Below are 21,718 nucleotides of genomic sequence, written 5' to 3' on the forward strand. Positions count from 1 at the left end.
ACAATGGTCTTCCTTAGCAGGACATCTCATGTGTGGATGCGACGCTACACCAGGAGCCATCCGAAGAACCGGACCCGCGAGGGCGCACACGCGCCCTAGATGAACTCCGCGTGGGGAGCCCGAACCCCGCCCAGGCGCGACAGGGCGTAGGCCGAGCCGGTGACAAGGCGCCCATGCCCATCAGAGCATAGAGGCAAGCGTCGCTCGTCTGCTCCATCGAGCGCCGGATCAGCGTTAACGAGGTCGAGGAGCGCGATGCGCTCGGCGGCGCCGGCACTGATGAGCCGAGGGACCATCACCCGATCAAGGGCAGTCGCCCTCACACGGTACACGGTGACCTCCGAGTCCGTCGTGTGGAAGACGAGGGCGGGGAAGGCCGTGGCCACGACCCCACAGGAGAGCCAGCAGTCGAACCAGAATGATGTCCTCCTCCCGTACCGCACGTCAACCCAGGAGAGGTCTCGGTACAGCGGGAGCATAGCTCTCAACGCCTTCCCGTGTTCCCCCCGTCCCGACTCGCCCTAGGGGAGAGGAGGGAGAGGCCGTCAAGCTCTGTCCAGACCCAGGCAGCCCAACGCGAGGTCGTGGAGCACACATGTAGCTGATGTAGCATCTTCAGGAGCAAGCACTCATTTTGAGTGGCCAAGTCTTGAACCCCCTGGCCTCCTTCATCCTTGGCTCGACAGACCCGCTCTCAAGCAATGAGGCATCGAGCCTCGGACGCACGCTCGGCAGCGTTCCGGAGGAAGGCACGCCAGAGGGCGTCTAAGGCCTTGATGACAACGGTGGGCAGCCGCATGGCCGCCATGGCATAGGTAGGAAATGAGTCCAACACCGCGTTGATCAGCACAAGGCGCCCCGCCGGGGAGAGAAGACGGGAACGCCACCCGGCCAGGTACTTGTCGACCTTGGCAATCATGGGGAGGAAGTCCGCCAGGGTGAGCTTTTCCCACGACAGAGGCAGCCCCAGATAGGATCTGGGGAAGCCATGGACTGAGCAGCCGAGGGCGCCCACCGATTCTTCAAGCATCTCCTCCGGAACATGCATGGGGACGAGAGCGCTTTTGTCGAAGTTGATGTCCAGCCCCGTCACCGCAGCGAAGAATCAAAAAACTTAACATATGCGCCTAATGGATAGGCGGTCTAGGCGAGGCCTTGACACGCCAAACCAGTTGCAATCCTACAAGTTGAAACACCTAAATGGGCTGGCTCTATAACATGCATCTATATAGGTCATACCACTAGGCAAACCCATGACAGATACGCCAAATGAATGGTCATGTTACCTTTAGACTAAAGACGCCTATTAACAAGGCGTTTCTAAATCAATTCATCCATTGTGAAACGATAACTCCGTCGTATAAAAAGCCAGGGGTTCTGGCTAGTACTCCGGTCCTTTTTAGTTCGCATATAAGATTTAACTGAAGTCAAGCCTTGTAAAATTTGACTAACTTTGTAGAAAAAAGTGCCAACATTCACAATCTGAAATCAATACCACTAGATGTGTCATGACTTAAAGTTTCATATTATATAATTTTAGCATGGCAAATGTTGATATTTTTTTATATAAATATGGTCAAACTTTGTGAAGTTTGACTTCGGAGAATTCTAATATGCAGAGTAAAAAGGACCGAAGGGAATACACGACATGGAGGTGCCATATTGGTTGCGTAACGGACGACCGTGGACCGTGGCCAGTCAAAGACGCCTTGGGGTACGGCGGCTTCATGTGTGAGTTAGGCGCATTGCCGTTAGGAGTGAAAGAAGGGGGACAGACGTCGAAATAAGTTTTTTAAAGGGAGTGGACAAATTACGTTTCTTAGGGCAACTAAAACACAACGGCGCATTTTCGTTAGCGCGTGTTTGTTTGGGTCCGTCCGGATAAAAAACACAGCCCAACGCAGAGACCTATTTTCATTTTATGTCCGCTCGGACCCCATTTCAGCCCCAAATTTAGGCCAGATTTGCATTGAGCGAACATGAAGCGAACGTTTCTGTGACTTTCTCGTTGGAAGTGCCGGGAGGAGCGGAAGCCGCAGCAGCGCCGCCAAGGGTAGCAGTGTGACCGAGTGTATGCCCGATGGTGCAGCAGCGGGTGCACGCCGAGGATCCGCCGCCGCGCTATCGTTGCTCGAGGCCGCACGAGGAGCCGGAGCTCCTGCCCAAAGACGGGGCGCACCTGGACGAGCACGATGCGCGGCGAGGAGGACATGCCAGCAAGCTTTGCAAAGTGCACCCGTTAGGTAGGTGTTGGATGAAATGTCGAGGCGGACATCCCATCAAGTGGGGTAGCACCATTGGATACATCGACCATGTTCGCTATCCGTCCCGTGTCCACTGTCTATGTTGAGAATCCAAACGGACGAAAAGTGGACGTCCGTTTGGGTCACCGTGTTGGAGTTGCCGTTAAGGGTCATTTAGTAAATTTGACGCTGAGAGAGTAGAGTGGGGTACATCCAGCAGAGCAGAGCAGATCCAGCCAGCTGCGAGGAGATGTACTGGCACTTGACTGGAGGCAGTAGAGTAGAGTAGAGTAGAGCAGTAGAGAAGTAAAGAGTACGCTCTCCCCCTCCCTCCCTCGCTGAGCAGAGCAGAGCTGTTGCTCACCAGTAGCAGAGATCCCAGGCAGGCAAGCAAGGCAGCAGAGGGGATCCGGCAATGGCGGGCGGGGGGCGCAGCGGTCGCGGGGAGGAGGAGTACGACTACCTGTTCAAGGTGGTGCTGATCGGCGACTCGGGCGTGGGGAAGTCCAACCTGCTGTCCCGCTTCACCCGCAACGAGTTCTGCCTCGAGTCCAAGTCCACCATCGGCGTCGAGTTCGCCACCCGCACCCTCCACGTGAGTTCCCACCCCCGTCCCGGTAGGTAGTCGATTTCATTCCTTGCTTTGCTTGCTGCTAGTAGATCCGATGGATCAGTCGGGGTTCCCCCTCCCTCCTCGGACCCGCGGCTTGTTTCCTTCCTCCCTGCGCCCCAGATCCAGATCGTTGCTGCCATGCGCAGGAGCTGCTAGTAAATCCATCGCTGCGGGCACAGATTCAGAGCCGAGATGCCTGAGGATTTCCACCGTGCCATGGCAGCCAGATCTACCATATCACCTTGTTTCACTTTACTGCTACTAGTTTCCAGGCCATAGCTCCTGCCTGCTTCCTTGCTTGCTACAGTGCTCAGCCTCACAGAAATTAACCACTGTAGCTAGGATTTCCTTTAATTCCAAAGTTTCAGTTTCACAGTAATTAACTACTGCAGCTAGCGCTTTAGAGAGTTCTGTACTTTCGTATCTTAAAACATACTAGAAGGGGGAAAGGCGTCCATGTTGGAAGGCTAACATTGCAAAGGGGAAAATGACAGGTATGTAGCACTCCCTCCGTAAACGAATATAAGAACGTTTAGATTACTACTTTAGTGATCTAAACGCTCTTATATTAGTTTCCAGAGGAAGTATGTAGTAAAGCTCTGTCTTTCCTGCTGAGATCCTAATAACCCGGCCGTGTTCGGGTTGCTTGCTTCGGGCGGAAATCAGCCGTGCGACATGTAGTTTGATCGGTCGTGTCGTGCCTATCCTTGTGCTTGCTGGTTTGGATTTGGATGGTGACTAGATGCCAGCTGCGTGCTTGGTCATCTGATAAACTTGCACCGCCATTGATTAGTGTTAACTCTAGTACTATAATCAACTTCAACTTCAACTTCAGAGAGTGTCACACTCGGTTCAGTAGCTGGCAGACCAAGTGGCGCTGTCAACTTGTCTTTCTGCCCCTTGTTTAGCCCACACCTATCATGTAAGTATGTAGCAACAGGCTGATAGACAGAGGTGTACCATGATCATGACAAAATCTGCTGTTATCTTATTCCAAGCTGCACATTTCCTCTGAAACTTGGCAAGATCATGACAAAATTGCATCGTAATGATGTAGAGGCCGGGGATGGTCCTCCTTTTCGAAGAAAAAAAAACATTTTCTCTGAAACTGACATGTTCTTAATATGGACTTTGTTTGCAGGTGGAGGAGAAGATAATCAAGGCGCAGATCTGGGACACGGCGGGGCAGGAGCGGTACCGGGCCATCACGAGCGCCTACTACCGGGGCGCGCTCGGGGCGGTGCTCGTCTACGACGTCACCAAGCCCACCACCTTCGAGAACATCAGCCGTTGGCTCAAGGAGCTGCGCGACCACGCCGACGCAAACATCCGGATCATGCTCGTCGGCAACAAGACCGACCTCAAGGACCTCCGGGCCGTCGCCACCGACGATGCGGGGGGATACGCCGAGGCCGAGGGGCTGTCCTACATCGAGACGTCCGCACTCGAGGCCATGAACGTCGAGGAGGCCTTCCAGCTCATCCTCGGCGACATCTACCGCACCGTCAGCAAGAAGGCCGTGGCCTCCGAGGAGGACAGGGCAGGGGCTGCTGGGGTCAAGGAAGGGAAGACCATCAATGTCGCCGCCGCCGCCGACAATGGCGGTGAGAAGAAGCAATGCTGCTCAGCTTAGGATGGACGGATGATGCCCAGCAGATGTATGTTATGTGACGGTTGTTTTTTGAGTTTTATGAGCCTTGTTGATTCATTTTGTCAGATATCCACCTACCTGAAACTCACATATATTCAGTTACTATATGATATATCAACTTCATTGGTTTACATATCAGCAAAAGAAAAAGATCGTTGTCTGTATGATATGTTTCTGGCCTCTTGTCCATTTTGAGTTCCATCAGTCGGCTGTCAAGCTTCCAGAAAAGTGCCAAAAAGAAAAACTCCACCGAATCAACAAAAAGAAGATGACAAGATATGATTGACAAAGTTGAGGCCATATTTTCATGTAATTTCTGTTACCTAAAGCTCAATTTGAACTGCAAAAACGTCTTATATTTTGGCGTAGAGGAAGTACTTTTTAAAATATACGGAGTACCCTTGATGGATCTTCCAGCTTCCCAGCACTCAACCAGATATCACGGGAACCATATTCAAATATTCTACTGAGAGTAACCCACAAAAAATAAAGAATTTTCTATTGAGAGTATCTCAGTGCACGTAAGTGCCCTTGGTAACAATGAAAGACCAGTTGCCCAAAGGTTAATGGCACCTCGTGCAAATTTTGTACTCAAAGTGAAAGACTTCTCTAGCTTGCTATTGCGCATCTGTCATTTTTTTTTGCCAAGTTTTTTTGACCGAAAGGCTTTCATTGCTAACTTTATTAACTCAAATAACACTTATCATCTGCTAAAAGTGTGATAATAAAACTAGGGGGTGTATCCGACCATACAACCGGTGGATTACAGTTCCCAAACTTAGCTAGCTCATGAGCAACCATATTTGATTCTCTAAACACAATGTTCAATAGAACCCCCCCCCCCCCCCCCCAATAAGCTTAGACATTCATCTAGTATAGGAGCTGCCACCATCGAGTATCCCGCATTGTGGTTCGCCTCTATCTGTTACATTGTCCGCGTCAATAAGAACTTGATGGCTGAGTGAATAAGAACAAGATTTCAAAAAATATTCTTAATTTCAAAAACTGTTCATGAATTCACAAAAAAAATTCACGAATTTGCAAACTGTTCGGATTTCATACAATGTTCATGACTTTGGAAAATATTCACCAGTATTTTAATAAATCGAATTAAAAACTGTTTGTGAATTACAAAACTTTTACCCAAATTCATAAAATGTTTTTGATTTAAAAAATGTGTGTCCATTGAAAAACTATTTTTGAATTTCAAAAACAAATCATGATTTAAAAAATGTCCATGAATTCAATAATTGTTCACAATTTTAAAAAATATTTTAATTTTAACAAAATTCCCAAAATTTCAATAATTTTCATCAATTTTAGAATAAAAAGGAAAAAATAAATTTAAAAAATGGGAAAAGGATAAGTAAAAAGAAAATTAAAAAAATTAGGAAAAACTTGAAAGAAAAAACACACACAGAAAACGGTCTGCGAGGCCTCTAGGGCAATTCCTATTTAGCACTGCAGGCGACAGTTTCTACTCTTTTTGCTAAAGAAAACTGCAAAAATTTCACGCAAGCTAGGATTCAGACCCCGCGTCGCGGGTTACCAATGATCAACCTCAAAACAACCCGACCGCCTCAACAGGTGTAATAACATTCACGTTTTTCCTCTTTTTCCTTTTTCCCTGTCCTTTTCTTTTTCCAAATTCGTAATTGTTTTTTTCAAATAGATGAACTTCTTTTCAAATCCATGAACTAATTTTTTCAAAACTCGTGAACTTTTTTTAAACTTTATGAACCTTTTTCTAAATTGATTAACTTATTTTTGAAATTTTATGAACTTTTTCATTTATTTTTATTTTTTTTTCTCCAAATCGATGAACTTTTTTCGAAATTGATGGACTTTTTCGAAATCAGTGAACTTTTTTCAAAACGATTTACTTTTTCTTCTAAATCGATGAACTGTTTCCAAATCCGATGAACCTTTTTCAAATTGATGAACTTTTTTTCAGATTTGATGAACTTTTTTTAAGCTGGATTAAATTTTTTTAGAATCGGTGAACTTTTTCAAATTTGGTGAACCTTTTTGACATTCGGTGAACATTTTTTCAAATTCGATGAACTTTTTCCATTTTTGTGAACTTTTTCAATTGGTACAAACCTTTTCAAATTTTGATTTCTATCAATTCGTGGTTTTTGTGAATGCCTTTTCAAATTTATATTTTTGTATTCAATAATTTATAGCGGATATATAATAGTACTATATGTCTAATGTTTGTAGTGATATTTGGTCCTGCAGTCAACAAACTGTTCTTGGTCGAGTTGTTTAACGTGTGTGGCATTGACTCTAGCGTCAGGAGTTCGACATATCATGTAGTTCAACATGAGGAGGAGTCGAACTCAGGCTCAGACCGCACCTCTCGCGCAAGAGAATGGATACCACTGCACCATTCGCCTACTAGTGATTGATTGCAGCGCACACTACTTAAGAACTATTTCAGCAACGGTATTTGAAAGATAACAAGTTCACTAATATGGGAAAATGTCTCACCAATTGACCGGTCTGGCCGGATGAACACTGACTGTTCAAAAAAAAGGTGTAAGTTTTTTGAAAAAATGGGGATTTAAAAAATCATTCACAAAAAAAAGTTCACTACTTAAAAAAAGGTTGACGAATTTAAAAGAAAAAACTCACAAAAATGAAAAAAAACTCATTGATATTTAATATAAGTTCATCGATTTTGAAAAAAATTCATCGAATCTGAAAGAAAGTTCATCAAAAAAAGGACAGACCCTGCAAAGTACAATGCATAGAGGCTGGTTCGAACCCAGGACCTCTTGGCACAAGTGGGGAGGACCCCACCACTGCGCCGGGCCTGCCCTCCAAAAGAAAGTTCATCAAATTTGAAAAAAAATCATCGAATCTGAAAAAAGTTCATCGAGTTGAAAAAAGTTCATCGAATTTGAAAAAAGTTCACCGAATCTGAAATAAAGTTCATCAATTTTGAAAAAACTTCAGCGGATTTAACAAAAAATTCATCGAATTAGAAAAAAGTTCATCAAGTTTGTAATATTTGAATTTTGCATTTGGTCAAAGTTTTAGTAATATCTGTTGTGCATTTGTAATATCTGTTGTGCTACCTCATTTAGTCAAAGTTTTGTTTTGAATTTTGCATTTGTAATATCTGTTGTGCTACCTCATTTAGTCAAAGTTTGTTTTGCATTTAGTCTCTGCCACGTTGGCCCGACGAGTGGGCCCAACCTATCAGTTTCCCTGTTATTGCAAGCAAATCAGACAATCAGTGCTCTGTGTTAGTCGTTAGGCACAGAGTTGGTGGTTCCTTGTGTCCTGCCTACGTGGTACTAAGTCGTTACCCTAGCCCCAAGTATGGTGGTTTGGGGTAAATAATTATCTGTATTCCCTATATTCACAAATAGATATCCTGCCTTGTTACACCTGAGACTCACATATGCTATATGACATGTCAAATTTCATTGGTTTACATGTCAGCCAAATGTTCCTGGCCTCTTGTCCATTTTAGGAGTTACTCCCTCCATCCCAAAATATAAGATCATTTTTGACACTATCATAGTGTGAAAAATGATGTTATATTAAGATCATTTTTTACACTATCATAGTGTGAAAAATGATGTTATATTTTGGGGCAGAGGGAGTACATCAGTCAGCTTCCAACGTTCCAAAGAAGTGACAAACACCGAACTGCAGATAATTTCATACAATTTCTGTTACAAAGTAATGACTAAAGACAAACTCCAGATAATCAGCAACAATATATGGTCCTTTCCTGAAAGATGACAGGATGACTGACAAACTTGGATTAACCATATTTTCATGCAATTTTTGTAACCTAAGATCCATCAAATGCGCCTAAAACACTGACGAAGTAATGGCTAATGAGATTGCAGAACAAGCTCAAACTGTGACAAGTATATTAAACAGTAAGTATTAACACACGCTCTGTTGTATACAAATTCTGTATTCAGTATATCCAATTCACTGCTCGACTTGCTGAGCTTATGAGGAGCAGCAGCTGCTGTTCTGCTGCTGTATGGGCTGCCCTTTCATGTGAACATGGACCGTCGATTTCCTCTCCGCCGCAGGTTGGCTCGCCATCCTGCAAGCAAGTAAAAAAGCTCAGTAGTCAGCTAGGATCCATCACTCGAACAGAAGGCAAGACTATCACATGGTAAGCATGCACATAAGATTTTTTTTTAAAGGTGCCTAAAGTAACGATAAGAGGAGAGAACTGTATGATCTGCATTTAGCCCTCAGGGAAACTGATGTGAATATCTATATAAACTGAAGCGATATCATTGTCAAAGAATCGAAGTAATGAAAGCTCCCATGGGAAGTGTTTTGAGGAGCTGTTGTTCATTGTTGCTCTTGCTGTCGCATTTTCTTCAGAAAAGCAATGATTTATTGCTCTCCCGGTCTCTCTTGATGATGCAGAGCCCAAGCAAAATATGAGCATTGAGTTATCATATTCTAAAAACCAGTAGTGAAAATATAATTACGGAATTCCCAGAGCTTTTCTTTCCACAAGCATACAGCTCATTTGATGACCTATCAGTGGTAACAGAGAACCTGGCAAGAAAAAGGGCCTCTAAAAGTGAGCATTTCTTGGCTTACTTGTTCTTGATTTCTGATGACATGGTTAAGAAAGCTGTCTCCACATTGATGGATTCCTTTGCACTTGTCTCAAGAAAATTCATTCCCAGCGATTCTGCAAAAGCCTGAAATTCATCATAGATATGTTAGCCACTTGATTACCATATTCGGAGTAATTGTCCTGATGAATAGCATAGATCGGAACTGCATTAAGAAGAGGAGTATCAAGAAGAATAAAGAAGCATGTCAATTTATCAACAGATTCATGGTGGTTATTGTTTTATTGTGGCAACTAGAGACACATTGTTCCATGTATGCTCAAACTAAAATCACAGTTGGGTATTTTAGCCAACGCAAAAGAAATCACATTATTTTCTAAATGTTGATAACAGAAAGCTGTGAAATTGAGTAACTGACATTAGAACTGTAGCATGGTCGCAGGAATTTGTTGTCATTTGGACTGTATGGCTAATATTGTCAATGGGGCCAAAAAAGAGAGAAGGGTTTTACCTTGGCCTCCTCTGTATCGACGACCTTACTATCAACCAAATCACATTTGTTCCCAACTAGAAGCTTGCACACACTGTCACTGGCATACCTATCGATCTCACTCAACCACTGCTTGACATTGTTGAAGCTTTCCCTATCTGTCACGTCATATACGATCTGAAAAGTGTAGTGAGGAGTATTAAGTATTAACACCATGATAATTTTATGAAAATGTAGATCCTCGTTCCTGAGTGACAAAGCATAATAACCAATGGGGAGCGAAAATGAATAAGTTCAGTTCAATAATGACTAGAGTGAAATTGTGAAACAATTCAAACGATCTTTAGAGTATTACTGTGTTACTGCATATGAGGAGTAAAACAACTCCAAAAAAAAAACCGCAAGTGTAAAAAAGATCGGGATAAACAGTACTATGGGTGTCCATGAGGGCTTACAATGATTCCATGCGCTCCCCGGTAGTAACTGCTTGTTATTGTCCTGAACCTTTCCTGGCCTGCTGTGTCCCACTGAACAAGGAACAGACCATCATTACATTACAACAACCGGAGGATTGAATGAACACAGGTAGATTTTGTAAAGCAATGCTGACCTAACACATCAAGTCTCAACTAACAACTAACCATCAACGCGATAGCTTCCAATTGTTTGTAATTATGACCGCTTAGCAAGCATGTACAGTCTAAGTTGCACAGTAAGTAATTACTCAGCGAGTACAGTGGCCCAATTTATGTTCGGTGATGTACACGCACAGGGTTTATCATAAAAGACCTCCCTTAAAATATAAAGCAACTCCTCTTGAAACAAATAAGGGCTTTAGTTGGTGCAACCTTATCAACAACGACAGGCGATAATACAAGACCAACCAGGCCATTTTATTTTCCAAGGAAATATCTGCCCCCCTAATGAAAATCAGCTAAAAAAGGCACGCCGACAGCTCAACGGAGTTACAGCAATTGTTGAGCTCAAGGAATGCTGCACAGATGGTCCATTAATTCTACGTGTCTGCTTTCCCCCACAGTTTAATACTGAAATTATTGTCACCTCCCTGGTTCCACCACTGGGACAAATTTAACACAGATTAATAAAAAAAATGCCATCCAATCCCTTGAGTTTTGTTGGGACAATGCATAAATCAGAAACCGTTAATTAACTTGCAGTGTTGGTACCCAATCAACGCGATAGCTTCCAATTACTTGCAATTATGACTGCTTAGCAAGCATGTACAGTCTAAGTTGTACAGTAATTAATTAATTGAGGAGTACACTGGCCCAATATATGTTCGGTGATGTACACACAGGGGTTTATCATAAAAGATCTCCCTTATAATATAAAGCAATTCCTCTCCAAACAACTACGAGCTTTAGTTGGTGCAGCGTTATCAACGACAGGCCATAATACAGGATAAACCAGGCCATTTAATTTTCCACGTAAGTGCCAGCCTCCCCAATAAAATCAGCTAAAAAAAGGTGCGCCGCAGCTCAACGGAGTTACGTCAATTGCTGAATCCAGGGCATGCTCGACAGATGGTATATTTTGCTAGGTGTCACTGCATTCCCCCCACAATTATAGTACCGTAATTATCCCCACAGTTTCCCTGGTTCCACCATTGGGGGAGCTTAAATATAGTTAAGAACCAGAAACCGCCAGCCAAACCATATTGAGTATTGTCGGGACAATGTGTCGAGCAAACAAACCAGAAGCCCCTGATTAACTTGCAAAGTTGGTACCAACCATTTTGGATAAAGCAATCCATGTAACAACCTAACACCAAGATCTAGCACAGCAAGTCCCACCAATTCCCACCCACCCACCCTTGTATATGATTTATATGAAGTGAGAATGAATCCAAGCACCATATCCCAAATATTAACAGATAACAGAGCTACCAAACAAATGAATTGGCACCAGCAAAATTCATGTAAACTGAAACTCACAATCTGCAGCTTCACCGACTTGCCATCGAGCTCGACGGTCCGGATTTTCTGCGACACGTTCATGGAAAAGGTTAACCAAATTCAGCCAGAAGCCCGTACTTGCAGCAGCTACTTAATGGAGCTCCATCAATCACAGGAAAAGGGGATCCTTTGCTGTACTTACGAAATCAACGCCGATGGTACTGATGTAGGTGTCGACGTACGCATCGTCCTGCAAAAGGGACCAATCAATCAAACCTCATAAATTTCCCCCCAAAAGAAAGAGACACTAGGAGGTTTCCCCCGGCCGGAGAAGGCGGAAGGGGATCGGGTTTCTCACGGCGAAGCGGAGGAGGAGGCAGGACTTGCCGACGGAGGAGTCGCCGATGAGGAGCAGCTTGAAGAGGTAGTCGCTGCAGCAGCCCACGCACACCAATCAATCACCCGCCCGGACCAAAAAAAGAAACTTCAAGAAACTGACGGTGAAAAGAAAGATCGGCGGCGCCGGCGGCGGCGGGGACTTACTACTCGGAGGAGCTCATGGCCGGCGTCGGCTGGGTTCCGGCAGATTCGGGGGCGGAGCGCTCCTAGAGGGGATCAGGAAGAGGTGGCGTCTGCTCCAGATCAGGGGGAGAAGAAAGAGGGGAGAAGCAAGGGGAATCGGGCGAGAGAAGTCTCCGCCTTTTCTTGTCTTTGGTCCGCTTATATGCCGCCATGGCCGACGGAGGACGCGTGAGGGGGAGGGGGGTTGGGATGGCTTAGCGGCTAATCAATCAAGCGGTGCACAAGGAGTGCAAAAGTTGTCTTCACATTTCCTCTTTTTCTTCTCTTTTCTTTGGCTATAAAATAAAGAGTTTTTAGCCTTTATTTGTCTTTACAAAAAAGGAGAGTTGTTTAGCTTTCAATTTTGTTGTGATGGTACACAGTTAATGCGTTTCGATTCGATCGCGTAAGTAGTACCGTGGTTTACCAAGTGTTGTTAGATAGTCGATATTAGCGTAGGTATCACATTGTCTAATCAGTAGTACATGTGATGGTCTGATTTCGGTGGGCTATTATTTTTGCCTAATAACTTAGATTGGTTGACGAGATGTACAACTGTCATAGTAAATTTGGGTCGTCGGTGTTTACAAAACAATTGAAGATGAATCAAGATTCATGGGCGAATTACTGTGAACTGGACGAGGAAACCCTTACAATTTTGATTGCTGATATTGGGATTGGATAGTTGAGAATCTTACATGTGGACTTGTTTAAGAAGTGTCTTCTCAAGTTACAATATTATAAAACTTTTATAATATGGTATAATAAAAAAATAATGGTCAAAAGCAACATTTTGAAGAATGTGTCGATGTTTGATGTCTAAAGCGACAACTTCTATGGTAACACCAGAAGCGGGAGCCAGGGGACAAACGAGGAATGACAAATAGAAATAAGTGCTATACTTGGGTGGTTATGTCAAATACCAATTGAGCAGAGCATGTTTATGGTACGTCGAATATTATTGAAAACAAAAATGACACCTTGGATGTAGATACTTTTAGGTATGAATTAGAACAGACGAGACATGAGAGAGGTTGGCATAGAGGCTAACAAAGAGTAGTGAAGCATTTTCCTTGTTATAAAAAAATAGTCCTTGGCGCTTTTTAGATCACAAGGCTAATTATTTTGATTGTATATTGTGTTGTGTTTTTCGTATGTGTTGATAACCATTTTGTGTATGTGTTAAGCACTTATTAATTGGTTGTTAATTTTATAACAACCACACTCTTTTATGTAGTGTGAAACGTTTGTGATACGCTAGTGCTTTTGGTAGACATAGTTTCTTTTGACATCACTACGAATGAATTTCAACCAATTTAAACACTATAACCTTTTGAGTTTTAGAGGGTTTATTGATGGGACACACACACATCTTGTAACCAATTTGCGGCTTCTGTTTCAAAATGCACATTTTACAAATTTATTAATCAAGCAAGTTTTTCCAGCAATTACTCTTCCATCACAAAGTATACAGTTGTAAGACTTATTATTTTTATATTTTAAAAATACTTATTTGCATTAACGATTCTAAATAGTAGTTATAACATTTCTTTTACCATTTGCATAATTTCAATTTCATTGATAGGGAAATAGTACGAGAGAATAGCCAAAATACCACCGATGAAAATCAAACATGCCAATATACTAGTAATAAAAGTCAACTTGCCGAAATAGCACTATGGTTATATGTCAAAGAAATTATGTGAGTCAAACCGTTTATTACATTGTTAGTATTTTGGCTATTCCAAAATTACCTCTGTAAACCTGTACATATATTCTTTCTGAGAGACGTTCTCCATGAAGCAGTCTGCGCCGCCGCCTCCTTCCCCGGCCCTAGTTGTTATTTGCTGCCCATGGTCACGTGGCTCGGCTCTCCGACGCCTTAGCTCTGACATCCATCGTCTCTGCTCGACATCGTCCGCCCCTGCTCTAGCGACCATCCACCGAACCGGCTCATCACCTCCCCTACTCTCCTACCCGAGGCTCCACACACGCCCTCCTGTGCCACCTCTGGCCAATCTCTCTGTTGGCCTCAAAGAGTACTCCTTCCTCCCCAATATCATAAGCGTATTAGGTTCTAGCATGAAAATTAATGCATGTGGTTTGTTATTGCAGTCATCGTACAGGTAGTAGAGAAGGAGGCATGCACAATCTATTCTGACCAGTCGGCACTGAAACGAGCACTTCGTTGAAACGCCGACGCTGGAGGAAGCACGAAACCGGCCTGGCGGATGCTAAGCTGTGCGGCAAACCCATCATTGACGCCAAGATGGGCAGCAACTGCGTCGCCGATGAGACCTCGTCCCCAACACCTCCTCGTGGATGGAGCTCAGCATAGATAGAGGTCTTTACTGACTTGAAAGGATTGCCCAAAAAAATGGAGACAACACAAAGTGGATTCTAACCGCACGAGAGGATCATTCACTTTTTTCTCCACAAAATTAGAGATTGTTGGCGAGGCTGTGACTACCCGATTTACATCATCAGAATGCATGCAAATATTCATTTCTACATCGAATAATTTGGGAAGGAGGGAGTGCTGCTCAAAACGAGTCGTGGGTGGGTCCACCCTTGTCAGTGGCACATCGCTCTCTGCTCTGCTCCCTCCGATCCAGTTCCACTCCGCATCACACCCACATGGCCGCCGCCGGCGCCGCCGGGTTCCGGCTGGGCCAGCGCGTGCACGCGGCGGGCGACCCGCGCCGCTCCGGCACGGTGCGCTACCTGGGCCCCGTCGACGGCCACTCTGGCGACTGGGTGGGCGTCGACTGGGACGGCGGCGCCGGCGGCCGCCACGACGGCTCGCTCGCCGGCCGCCGCTACTTCTCCGCCGCGGGCGACCGCTCCGCCTCCTTCGCGCGCCCCTCAGCCCTCAGCGCCGGGATCGCGCTCCCCGACGCCCTCCGCCTCCGCTACCGCGTCGACGACTTCACCAAGGAGGAACAAGGTGCGTGCGCCCGTTGCCCTGCCTCCATGGAATCGAAATAAGAAATTTTGACTCTTTCACAGCTTCCTCCAAGACATAAGATCCCAAGCAGCGTACCATTGTTCCTCACTAATTGTCAAGTGAAAAATGAATTTGTTTCCGGCTGTAGTTGTATCTTGGAGTACATTGGCAATGCCACCTTCTTATGCACACTCTTTTGTGTTCAGATGAAATGTACGTCTTCTCGACGAGCCAGAAGCGCGTGTCGGTGGAGTTGGTCGGGACGAATAAGGTCCGGGACAAGCTGAAGAACTTTGATGAGCTGCTGTGTGCATCTGTTTCCTTCATGGGCGTAAGCTCGATCGGATCGCTGGAGGAACTGCAGGGGTTGGTTCCAAGTAAGTTTACTGATTTTAGAATCCTTGCTTGACTTGCTCCCAATGATACACGGCAAACCACCTGAATTTTTTGTTTTGATTGCTCTGTTTCTGTTGAGGTAGGACAATCAACAATGTGTCATATTTTGTTCATCAAGGTTCCATATCTACTGCACTCAAATGCTTTCGTCATGGGAGATAATGGAACGGATTTTATAGTTTTTTTTTGACAAAATGTAAAAACAAAAGGGGCGGCCCATTACTGTCGTCACTTTCAACTGAAACCCTTATGCTGGCTCTTAGAATCACCTTACATCTGTTTGGAACTGGTCTGAATTTTCTAAATGCTGTAAGGTACTATAGCTTGAGAACCGACAAGTTATAATTCATTTGAGACTTGGAGCTAATCAACCATGTGTGCGAAGTCTATGATCAATCACAAGTTTTCGTGAGTGTTGCTAATTGTTTCGCTTGTTTCAGATCTCAGGCAACTTGATTTAACTGGAAATCTCATTTCTCAGTGGCAAGTATGTACCCCTTTTTTGCGAGTATACTTTCACAGATTTGATTTGAACTACAACCTTTTGCAATTCTTAACTAGTATGGACATAAGATATGCAACTGAATAAAATTGAAACAGACAAAAGAAATGCTACACCCGTTTGTCTTCTCGTACCGTTTGATTTTTATTTTAAAATTTGCCCATGCTATGTCATGAAGAATGACAGAGATGAGTAACTGGTATGTGGTGCTGCTATATTTCATCACTAATAAGCTTGGAGTTTTTACTAATTCTTGTGATAACATATTAGTGTCAGTTCTGCTGTCACTTATCAGTAAGTATTTCCTTGAATGTTCTTGTGTTAATGCTGTCCGTGTTCATTGTTATTACATCAGTTCAGAGCACCTTTAGTACTTTTTCTGAGTTGACAGTACATGTTTTATAACTTTTTTGCTGTCTCAACATGTCACTTTCTTTTATCTATGATTTTTTGCCGCTTATCTTCTGGAATGTTCCTAAACTGTTTGGATTTTTCTCAGGATATATTCTCTCTGTGTCAAGCTCTGCCATCTCTCGAAGTTCTTGATTTGACAAACAATACCATGGAGAATGACTTTGTAGAAAGTCCATTGCTGAAGAATATTCGTGTTTTGGTTCTCAACAACTGTGGTGTATCCTGGGAACTGGTATGTGCTATGCTGCATGCGGACTACTTGGAAATTTTATCAGTCGATACTAAATTATCAATCACACTAGAAGTTTGATGCTGACTTATGTGGAACAGATTGAAAAGCTTAACGTTCCATTTGCATGTCTCACTGACCTCCACCTAATATGGAACAAGCTGAACATAATTACGGTTAGCATTTCTCCACTTCTGTTCTTATGTGCTTTACATGAAATTGCTATCTTCTTGTTCTTCATCTCATCTGTATCCAAAGAAAAGAACAAAACATGTCAATACCTAACAAATGTTTTTGGAAGCTTTCTGCCAGTTCATTGCCAATGTGCTGCATTTTAAATGGATAACCATTCCCAAAGTCTGTAGTTCATACTTTTACTCCTTCAGGAAAGTGTGCAGTAAACAATATATGAGGACTAACTGTATTTTACCATCTTCTCCAGACCCCAGTTGGAAAATTTGTGCACGGTTTCGATACACTGCGGCTCTTAAATTTGGAAGACAATCACATTGTTTCATGGGATGAAATGGTGAAACTTTCTTATTTAAGAAGGTACAAGTATAAAAATTGAAGCTTTTGTACTTAAGTTAGTGCTACTTCAGCATTTCTTTCATTTGGATCTTGTGACTCGCAGCTTGGAACAGCTCCATTTGAACAAGAACAAGATAAAGCATGTAAGATACCCGTCTAATCTTCCATCATCAGGGCCTCTTGGTGATGTAGCTGTTCCGGCCTTCGAAAAATTGCAAGTCCTTTTATTAGGTATTTTTCGTGCTTGCCTTTTCGTGTATTCCCCTACTTCACAAACCTAAGAGTATAAGACAATACCTTGTACTGCCTTCTGTGCTGTTCAAGTAGAAACAGGCATGTTGTGCTAATGGTGACATTTAAATGCTTCAGGATCTAATGAAATAGAAGACTTTCCTTCTGTGGATTCACTTAACCTCTTTCCAAGTTTAATGGTGAGCTAGTTTCCAAGGAATCATCCTTCCAAATTTTACTTTGGTATTGCTGCGTAATTATAAATCGACATAGCTACACTGAAATCTGTTTTTTCTTGAAGGACGTCAGGATTTCTGATAATCCTATAGCTGATCCTGCCAAGGGTGGTGCTCCTCGATTTGTGCTTGTTGCTCGACTAGGAAATGTTAAAATACTAAATGGCAGTGAGGTAATTGCTGTTTCTCTGGGTGTGCCTTCAGCATGTATGTAGCAATACATTGCATCCTTAATATGTCATTCTTTTTCTAGGTAAGTGCACGTGAACGGAGGGAAGCAGAAATACGGTCAGTTAATCACTTTTGCCCATCTTGTAGGAAAAGCCATTGTCCCTGTAAATTATTACCTGCTTTATGACATTGATCGTGTATGGCTGGCTAGTCATCTCAAGTTGGTTGGCGGGGTCATATTTGTGTTTTTCTCCATGTCCATTAATTTTCTTCTAGCGTTCTGAGAAAGCCTCTTTAATTTCACACATCTTTAAATAAATATGGTTTGCCTATCTTCATAATTCTGATACTTGTGATGTGACATTATAGATACATTCGCCTTGTTATGGGAAAAGCAGAATCAAGTGACCCAGAAGTGCTCAAACAGCTACACCCTAGGTAAGTTTGTCAAAATTCCGTTCCATTTTGGCACTTAAGGATCCATCGAGGAGATAATCCATTGATTTGAGCATTTCTTTAAAGAAAATAGAAAATCCAATTGCTCAAATGGTGTTCCCATGTTCATCTCAGAAGGTTGATGTTGCAATATCACCCTAATGCAGTGACCTCTCTAACTAGAGGAGTACTTGTATGATTTTATCTTCTCTAATGAGAAGAATACTTTTGTAACATTAACTGACTGTAAAGTGCTATGTTTCACTTGTTAGTCAATTAGGACTATATGGTTTGCTTATCGCTGACATGTATTTGTGTTTTGTGGCATTGCTTGCCAATTTGATTAATTCTCAAAAGATTCCTGATTTTTGGATCAACAGTAATTAATTGATTATACTTAGGCAGCACATAATTGTTAATGCAGGTTTGCTGAACTGAAGGCCTTTCATGGCATTGAGGATGAGAAGCCAACTTCAAGGACGTCAGGCCCACAAAAGATGGCTTCTGGGCTTATAAGTAATTATCTTGAACTACATAAATTGGACAATAATATGGCTACATGAATGAACTGGGATTTTTCTGTTCTGCATGCAGGTATCACCTTGAAATGTGTGGGGCCATCCATGGGTGAGAAGCAACCATTGACAAAGAAACTGCCTCCTGCAACTACTGTAAGTGCTTCATACCACTTGTCTATCCTTATTTTTGGCTCCCTCTGGCACTTATTTGTACTGCTTACAGTGATGACAGATCGTTCATCCGATCTGCTTTGTCGCATTCAATGTTTTAACTGTCATTTTTTTTTGTGTAGGTTGGAAAGCTGAAATCTTTGTGCGAGAGCTTCTTTAAACTGAAGGACATCAAACTGAGATTATTTCTTGAAGAAGAGGTATGACATATATTGTGTCTCTCCATTATTTCCTCCACAGTTGAACTTCTGGAGTTCTATTGCTCATGTACAAAAGTCTGATTAAAAAAAGTACTGCTTAGTTGTCTCCGAAAGAACCTGCTTGTGAATATGCCAATATTTGAAATAGATTATTATTCATGCTATGGTTGTGTTTTAGCAGGGATGCCCACTACCACAACTACTTGAAGAAGAGACGGCTTCGCTTGTGGAGCTTGGGATAGGCACAGGAGCAACTATTATCGTCGATGAAGAAAGCTAGTCCTCTGCTGGGAACAGAAGAAAGAACATATGTATTTGTGTGCACGGATACCACACTATGATTACTTTAAAAGAACCAGTCTTCTTTTTTCTGTTCATTTGTTAGAGAAAATGTGGTCTTCTTGGTGTGATGTTATATTTGTTTAGACATGTGAGATGCTGTATTTTATAGCTGTGCTGCTGAAAACAGATGCTGTTTTTGTAGCTCTTTGTGAGGGCAGATAGAAAATCAGCTTTATCCTTATCCTCATCATATGGCCACAAGGCCTCACACCACAAATAATGCTACTACTCATATTTCTTTGTTTCTGTGGCTACAAAGTTTCCCAGTCGCTGTCCTTTGTCTCTCTTCTTCAGAGGCTTGAGGATGGTTTGCCTTGTGCATTGCACTGCATAGGGCTGTAAAACTTGGAAGGTTTCTGAGGCAAGCAGCAGCAGCAGCTATGGAGCCTGCCAGTGCTAGCTTGGTCTCCCTGAGGGCATCCACCGCCACGAGCCGCAGCTGCTTCTCATGTCGGCAGCGAGCGACGCCCAGGACCAGGATGCTTCCGGCCATGGTGTCCAAGTCTGGGGCGAAACTGGTATGTGTATCTCGTCACATAATTTCAGTTTCTTCATCTTCTCGGCACCAGCTGGTTGTAGCCAGTGGCGAATCCAGGACGAAATTGGAGGGTGGGCTCAAAGTTAACAGCGAAAAAAAAATGAAATGATCGCTTGAAGAAAAACAACATCATCTCCTTATTCTTTTGTCCAAATAATCTAAGATTTTCCCAGATTACTACTAGAAACATGTAGTATTCACTGGGATTTTTCTGAAATTTATGGAAAACATTAAATTTTGAACCTTCCTAGCTAAATAGCCTTGGGACAATGTTACAGTAGTATTTATGGAAAATTCCAGTAAAGACTACAATCTCCTTGTCCAAATATGCTCAAACTTTCGCATAATACTACTGAAAACATGTACTAGTATTTACTGGAATTTTTCTACGAGTGTGGTCCGCCGCCGGCCGCCCCAACGCTGACCAACGCTAGGTCTGGAGCCCTGGACCTGGAGCGTGAGCAGTGCGTGCGGCGTGCCTGGAAGCCTGGATGCGTGTATTACGTGCTTCGTTGCTTTGGTTGGGCAGTCCTGCGTGTGGGCTGTTGCCTGTTGTTGTGCTGATAGGCTAAGCAGAGAAGAATAGTAGTATATTAAAAAAATAATCATATTTTTAGAGGGTAGGCTCGAGCCCTATGAAGCCCACCTACTGGACTCGCCACTGGTTGTAGCCATGGCTATTGTTGCTGGCTTGCTGCACAGAAGCAATTCTTGCCAGTGTTGTATTGAAGAAGATGCTGCTTGTGCTGTGCAGGTGGCTTCAGGCTGCAAGACATGCAGGGGGAAGGGTGCAGTGGAATGCGAAGGCTGCAAGGCAAGACCAATCTCTGCTTGCTGCTGCCATACATATCTTGTCTTCTCAAGGCCATTTATTATTATCTGCAAATGCTTTTTTTAATAACTATTGATGAGTGGAGATAACTGATTGATGAATGATGATGCAGGGGACTGGCAGGAACAAGAAGAACGGCAACATCTTCGAGAGATGGAAGTAGGTTTTTCTGATTAATTAAAAAGACAAATGTTAAGCCATGATGATATGATCTATTTGTTGTGCTAGGATAGGACTGTTACTTATTAGTGTTTGTGTGGCTAAACTGCTGGTATTATGGGATATGGTTCAGGTGCTTCGACTGCCAGGGGTTTGGGATGAGGAAGTGCCCCACCTGCGGCAAGGGAGGCCTCACACCGGAGCAGAGAGGAGAAAGATAGAAGAAACATCAAGCATCCATCCATCCATGGCAGATGCACTCTCCAATGTCTTATTTATCATGCTCAACTTTGCTCGAATTCTGACTACTATCTAGAAGTAAGTATCAACCAGAATTGCCAAACAAAATGTCGAAAACCGAATATGGTGATACACATATTTGGTTTGAGAACCAGCAGTATAATGCCAAGCAGAATGTTGTGAGGAAATCAACTGGTTTCTGCGCGTATTGACTGGTCTGGAGGCTTTTGAATCTATATGTTGTAAGTATTTTTTTTTTGAATATATTCAGTTTGTCGTAAGTATTATTTAAAAAACTAAGTGCCTCTCTTGGGCGATGGGTGGCACTCATCTGAGGTTGCATGTGGCCCCTTTGCACATTTAGCTACAGAGCACCAATGTGCCGCCTCAGGTTTGTGCCCATTGCAGTGGCTGCCTGGTGGGCTTTCCACAACATGTTCAGTTTCAATAGAAATTTTTGCCCATTAAGTTCATCTGAGACACATGATGGATAAATCCGTCATGTGATAACAAGTTTATGTATCCACCCTAAATTATTGATATGTCTAGTTCAGCCAACGGAATCACAAAATATTAGCCAT

General features: G+C 43.3%; 4 protein-coding genes across 5 annotated transcripts; 3 read left to right on the plus strand and 1 right to left on the minus strand.

The window, feature by feature from the left end:
- The first annotated feature begins 2,483 nt into the window (after window positions 1–2,483).
- Window positions 2,484–4,676, plus strand: LOC125542495 (ras-related protein RABA2a-like). The gene is made up of 2 exons (XM_048705551.1): window positions 2,484–2,838; window positions 3,998–4,676. Exons 1-2 carry the CDS (start codon window positions 2,659–2,661, stop codon window positions 4,487–4,489), a joined length of 672 nt encoding a protein of 223 aa, XP_048561508.1. The 5' UTR covers window positions 2,484–2,658; the 3' UTR covers window positions 4,490–4,676.
- Window positions 4,677–8,156: 3,480 nt separating this feature from the next.
- Window positions 8,157–12,238, minus strand: LOC125542503 (ras-related protein RABD1-like). Its single transcript, XM_048705563.1, has 8 exons — window positions 12,028–12,238; window positions 11,843–11,915; window positions 11,687–11,734; window positions 11,524–11,571; window positions 10,024–10,095; window positions 9,590–9,745; window positions 9,101–9,204; window positions 8,157–8,585 (listed from the first exon to the last, which is right to left on the minus strand). The coding sequence occupies exons 1-8, from the start codon at window positions 12,042–12,044 to the stop codon at window positions 8,486–8,488; spliced, it is 618 nt and encodes a 205-aa protein (XP_048561520.1). The 5' UTR covers window positions 12,045–12,238; the 3' UTR covers window positions 8,157–8,485.
- A 2,367-nt stretch (window positions 12,239–14,605) lies between these two features.
- LOC125542513 (tubulin-folding cofactor E) lies at window positions 14,606–19,555 on the plus strand. Of its 2 annotated transcripts, none has more exons than XM_048705573.1 (15): window positions 14,606–14,992; window positions 15,199–15,369; window positions 15,829–15,875; window positions 16,390–16,536; window positions 16,635–16,709; window positions 16,976–17,085; window positions 17,168–17,295; window positions 17,434–17,495; window positions 17,597–17,704; window positions 17,785–17,819; window positions 18,072–18,140; window positions 18,562–18,653; window positions 18,732–18,808; window positions 18,949–19,026; window positions 19,205–19,555. In XM_048705573.1, the coding sequence occupies exons 1-15, from the start codon at window positions 14,683–14,685 to the stop codon at window positions 19,304–19,306; spliced, it is 1,611 nt and encodes a 536-aa protein (XP_048561530.1). In that variant the 5' UTR covers window positions 14,606–14,682; the 3' UTR covers window positions 19,307–19,555. The 2 variants fall into 2 exon arrangements, with proteins under 2 accessions (XP_048561530.1, XP_048561540.1); XM_048705583.1 differs by having other exon boundaries at window positions 14,607–14,992; window positions 19,208–19,555.
- A 47-nt stretch (window positions 19,556–19,602) lies between these two features.
- On the plus strand, window positions 19,603–21,345 carry LOC125542523 (protein PHOTOSYSTEM I ASSEMBLY 2, chloroplastic-like). The gene is made up of 4 exons (XM_048705594.1): window positions 19,603–19,886; window positions 20,661–20,720; window positions 20,851–20,897; window positions 21,031–21,345. Exons 1-4 carry the CDS (start codon window positions 19,749–19,751, stop codon window positions 21,116–21,118), a joined length of 333 nt encoding a protein of 110 aa, XP_048561551.1. The 5' UTR covers window positions 19,603–19,748; the 3' UTR covers window positions 21,119–21,345.
- The last annotated feature ends 373 nt before the right edge of the window (window positions 21,346–21,718 follow it).

The sequence above is a fragment of the Triticum urartu genome, chromosome 1 (assembly GCF_003073215.2).
Source record: "Triticum urartu cultivar G1812 chromosome 1, Tu2.1, whole genome shotgun sequence".
Classification (NCBI taxonomy): Eukaryota; Viridiplantae; Streptophyta; class Magnoliopsida; order Poales; family Poaceae; genus Triticum; species Triticum urartu.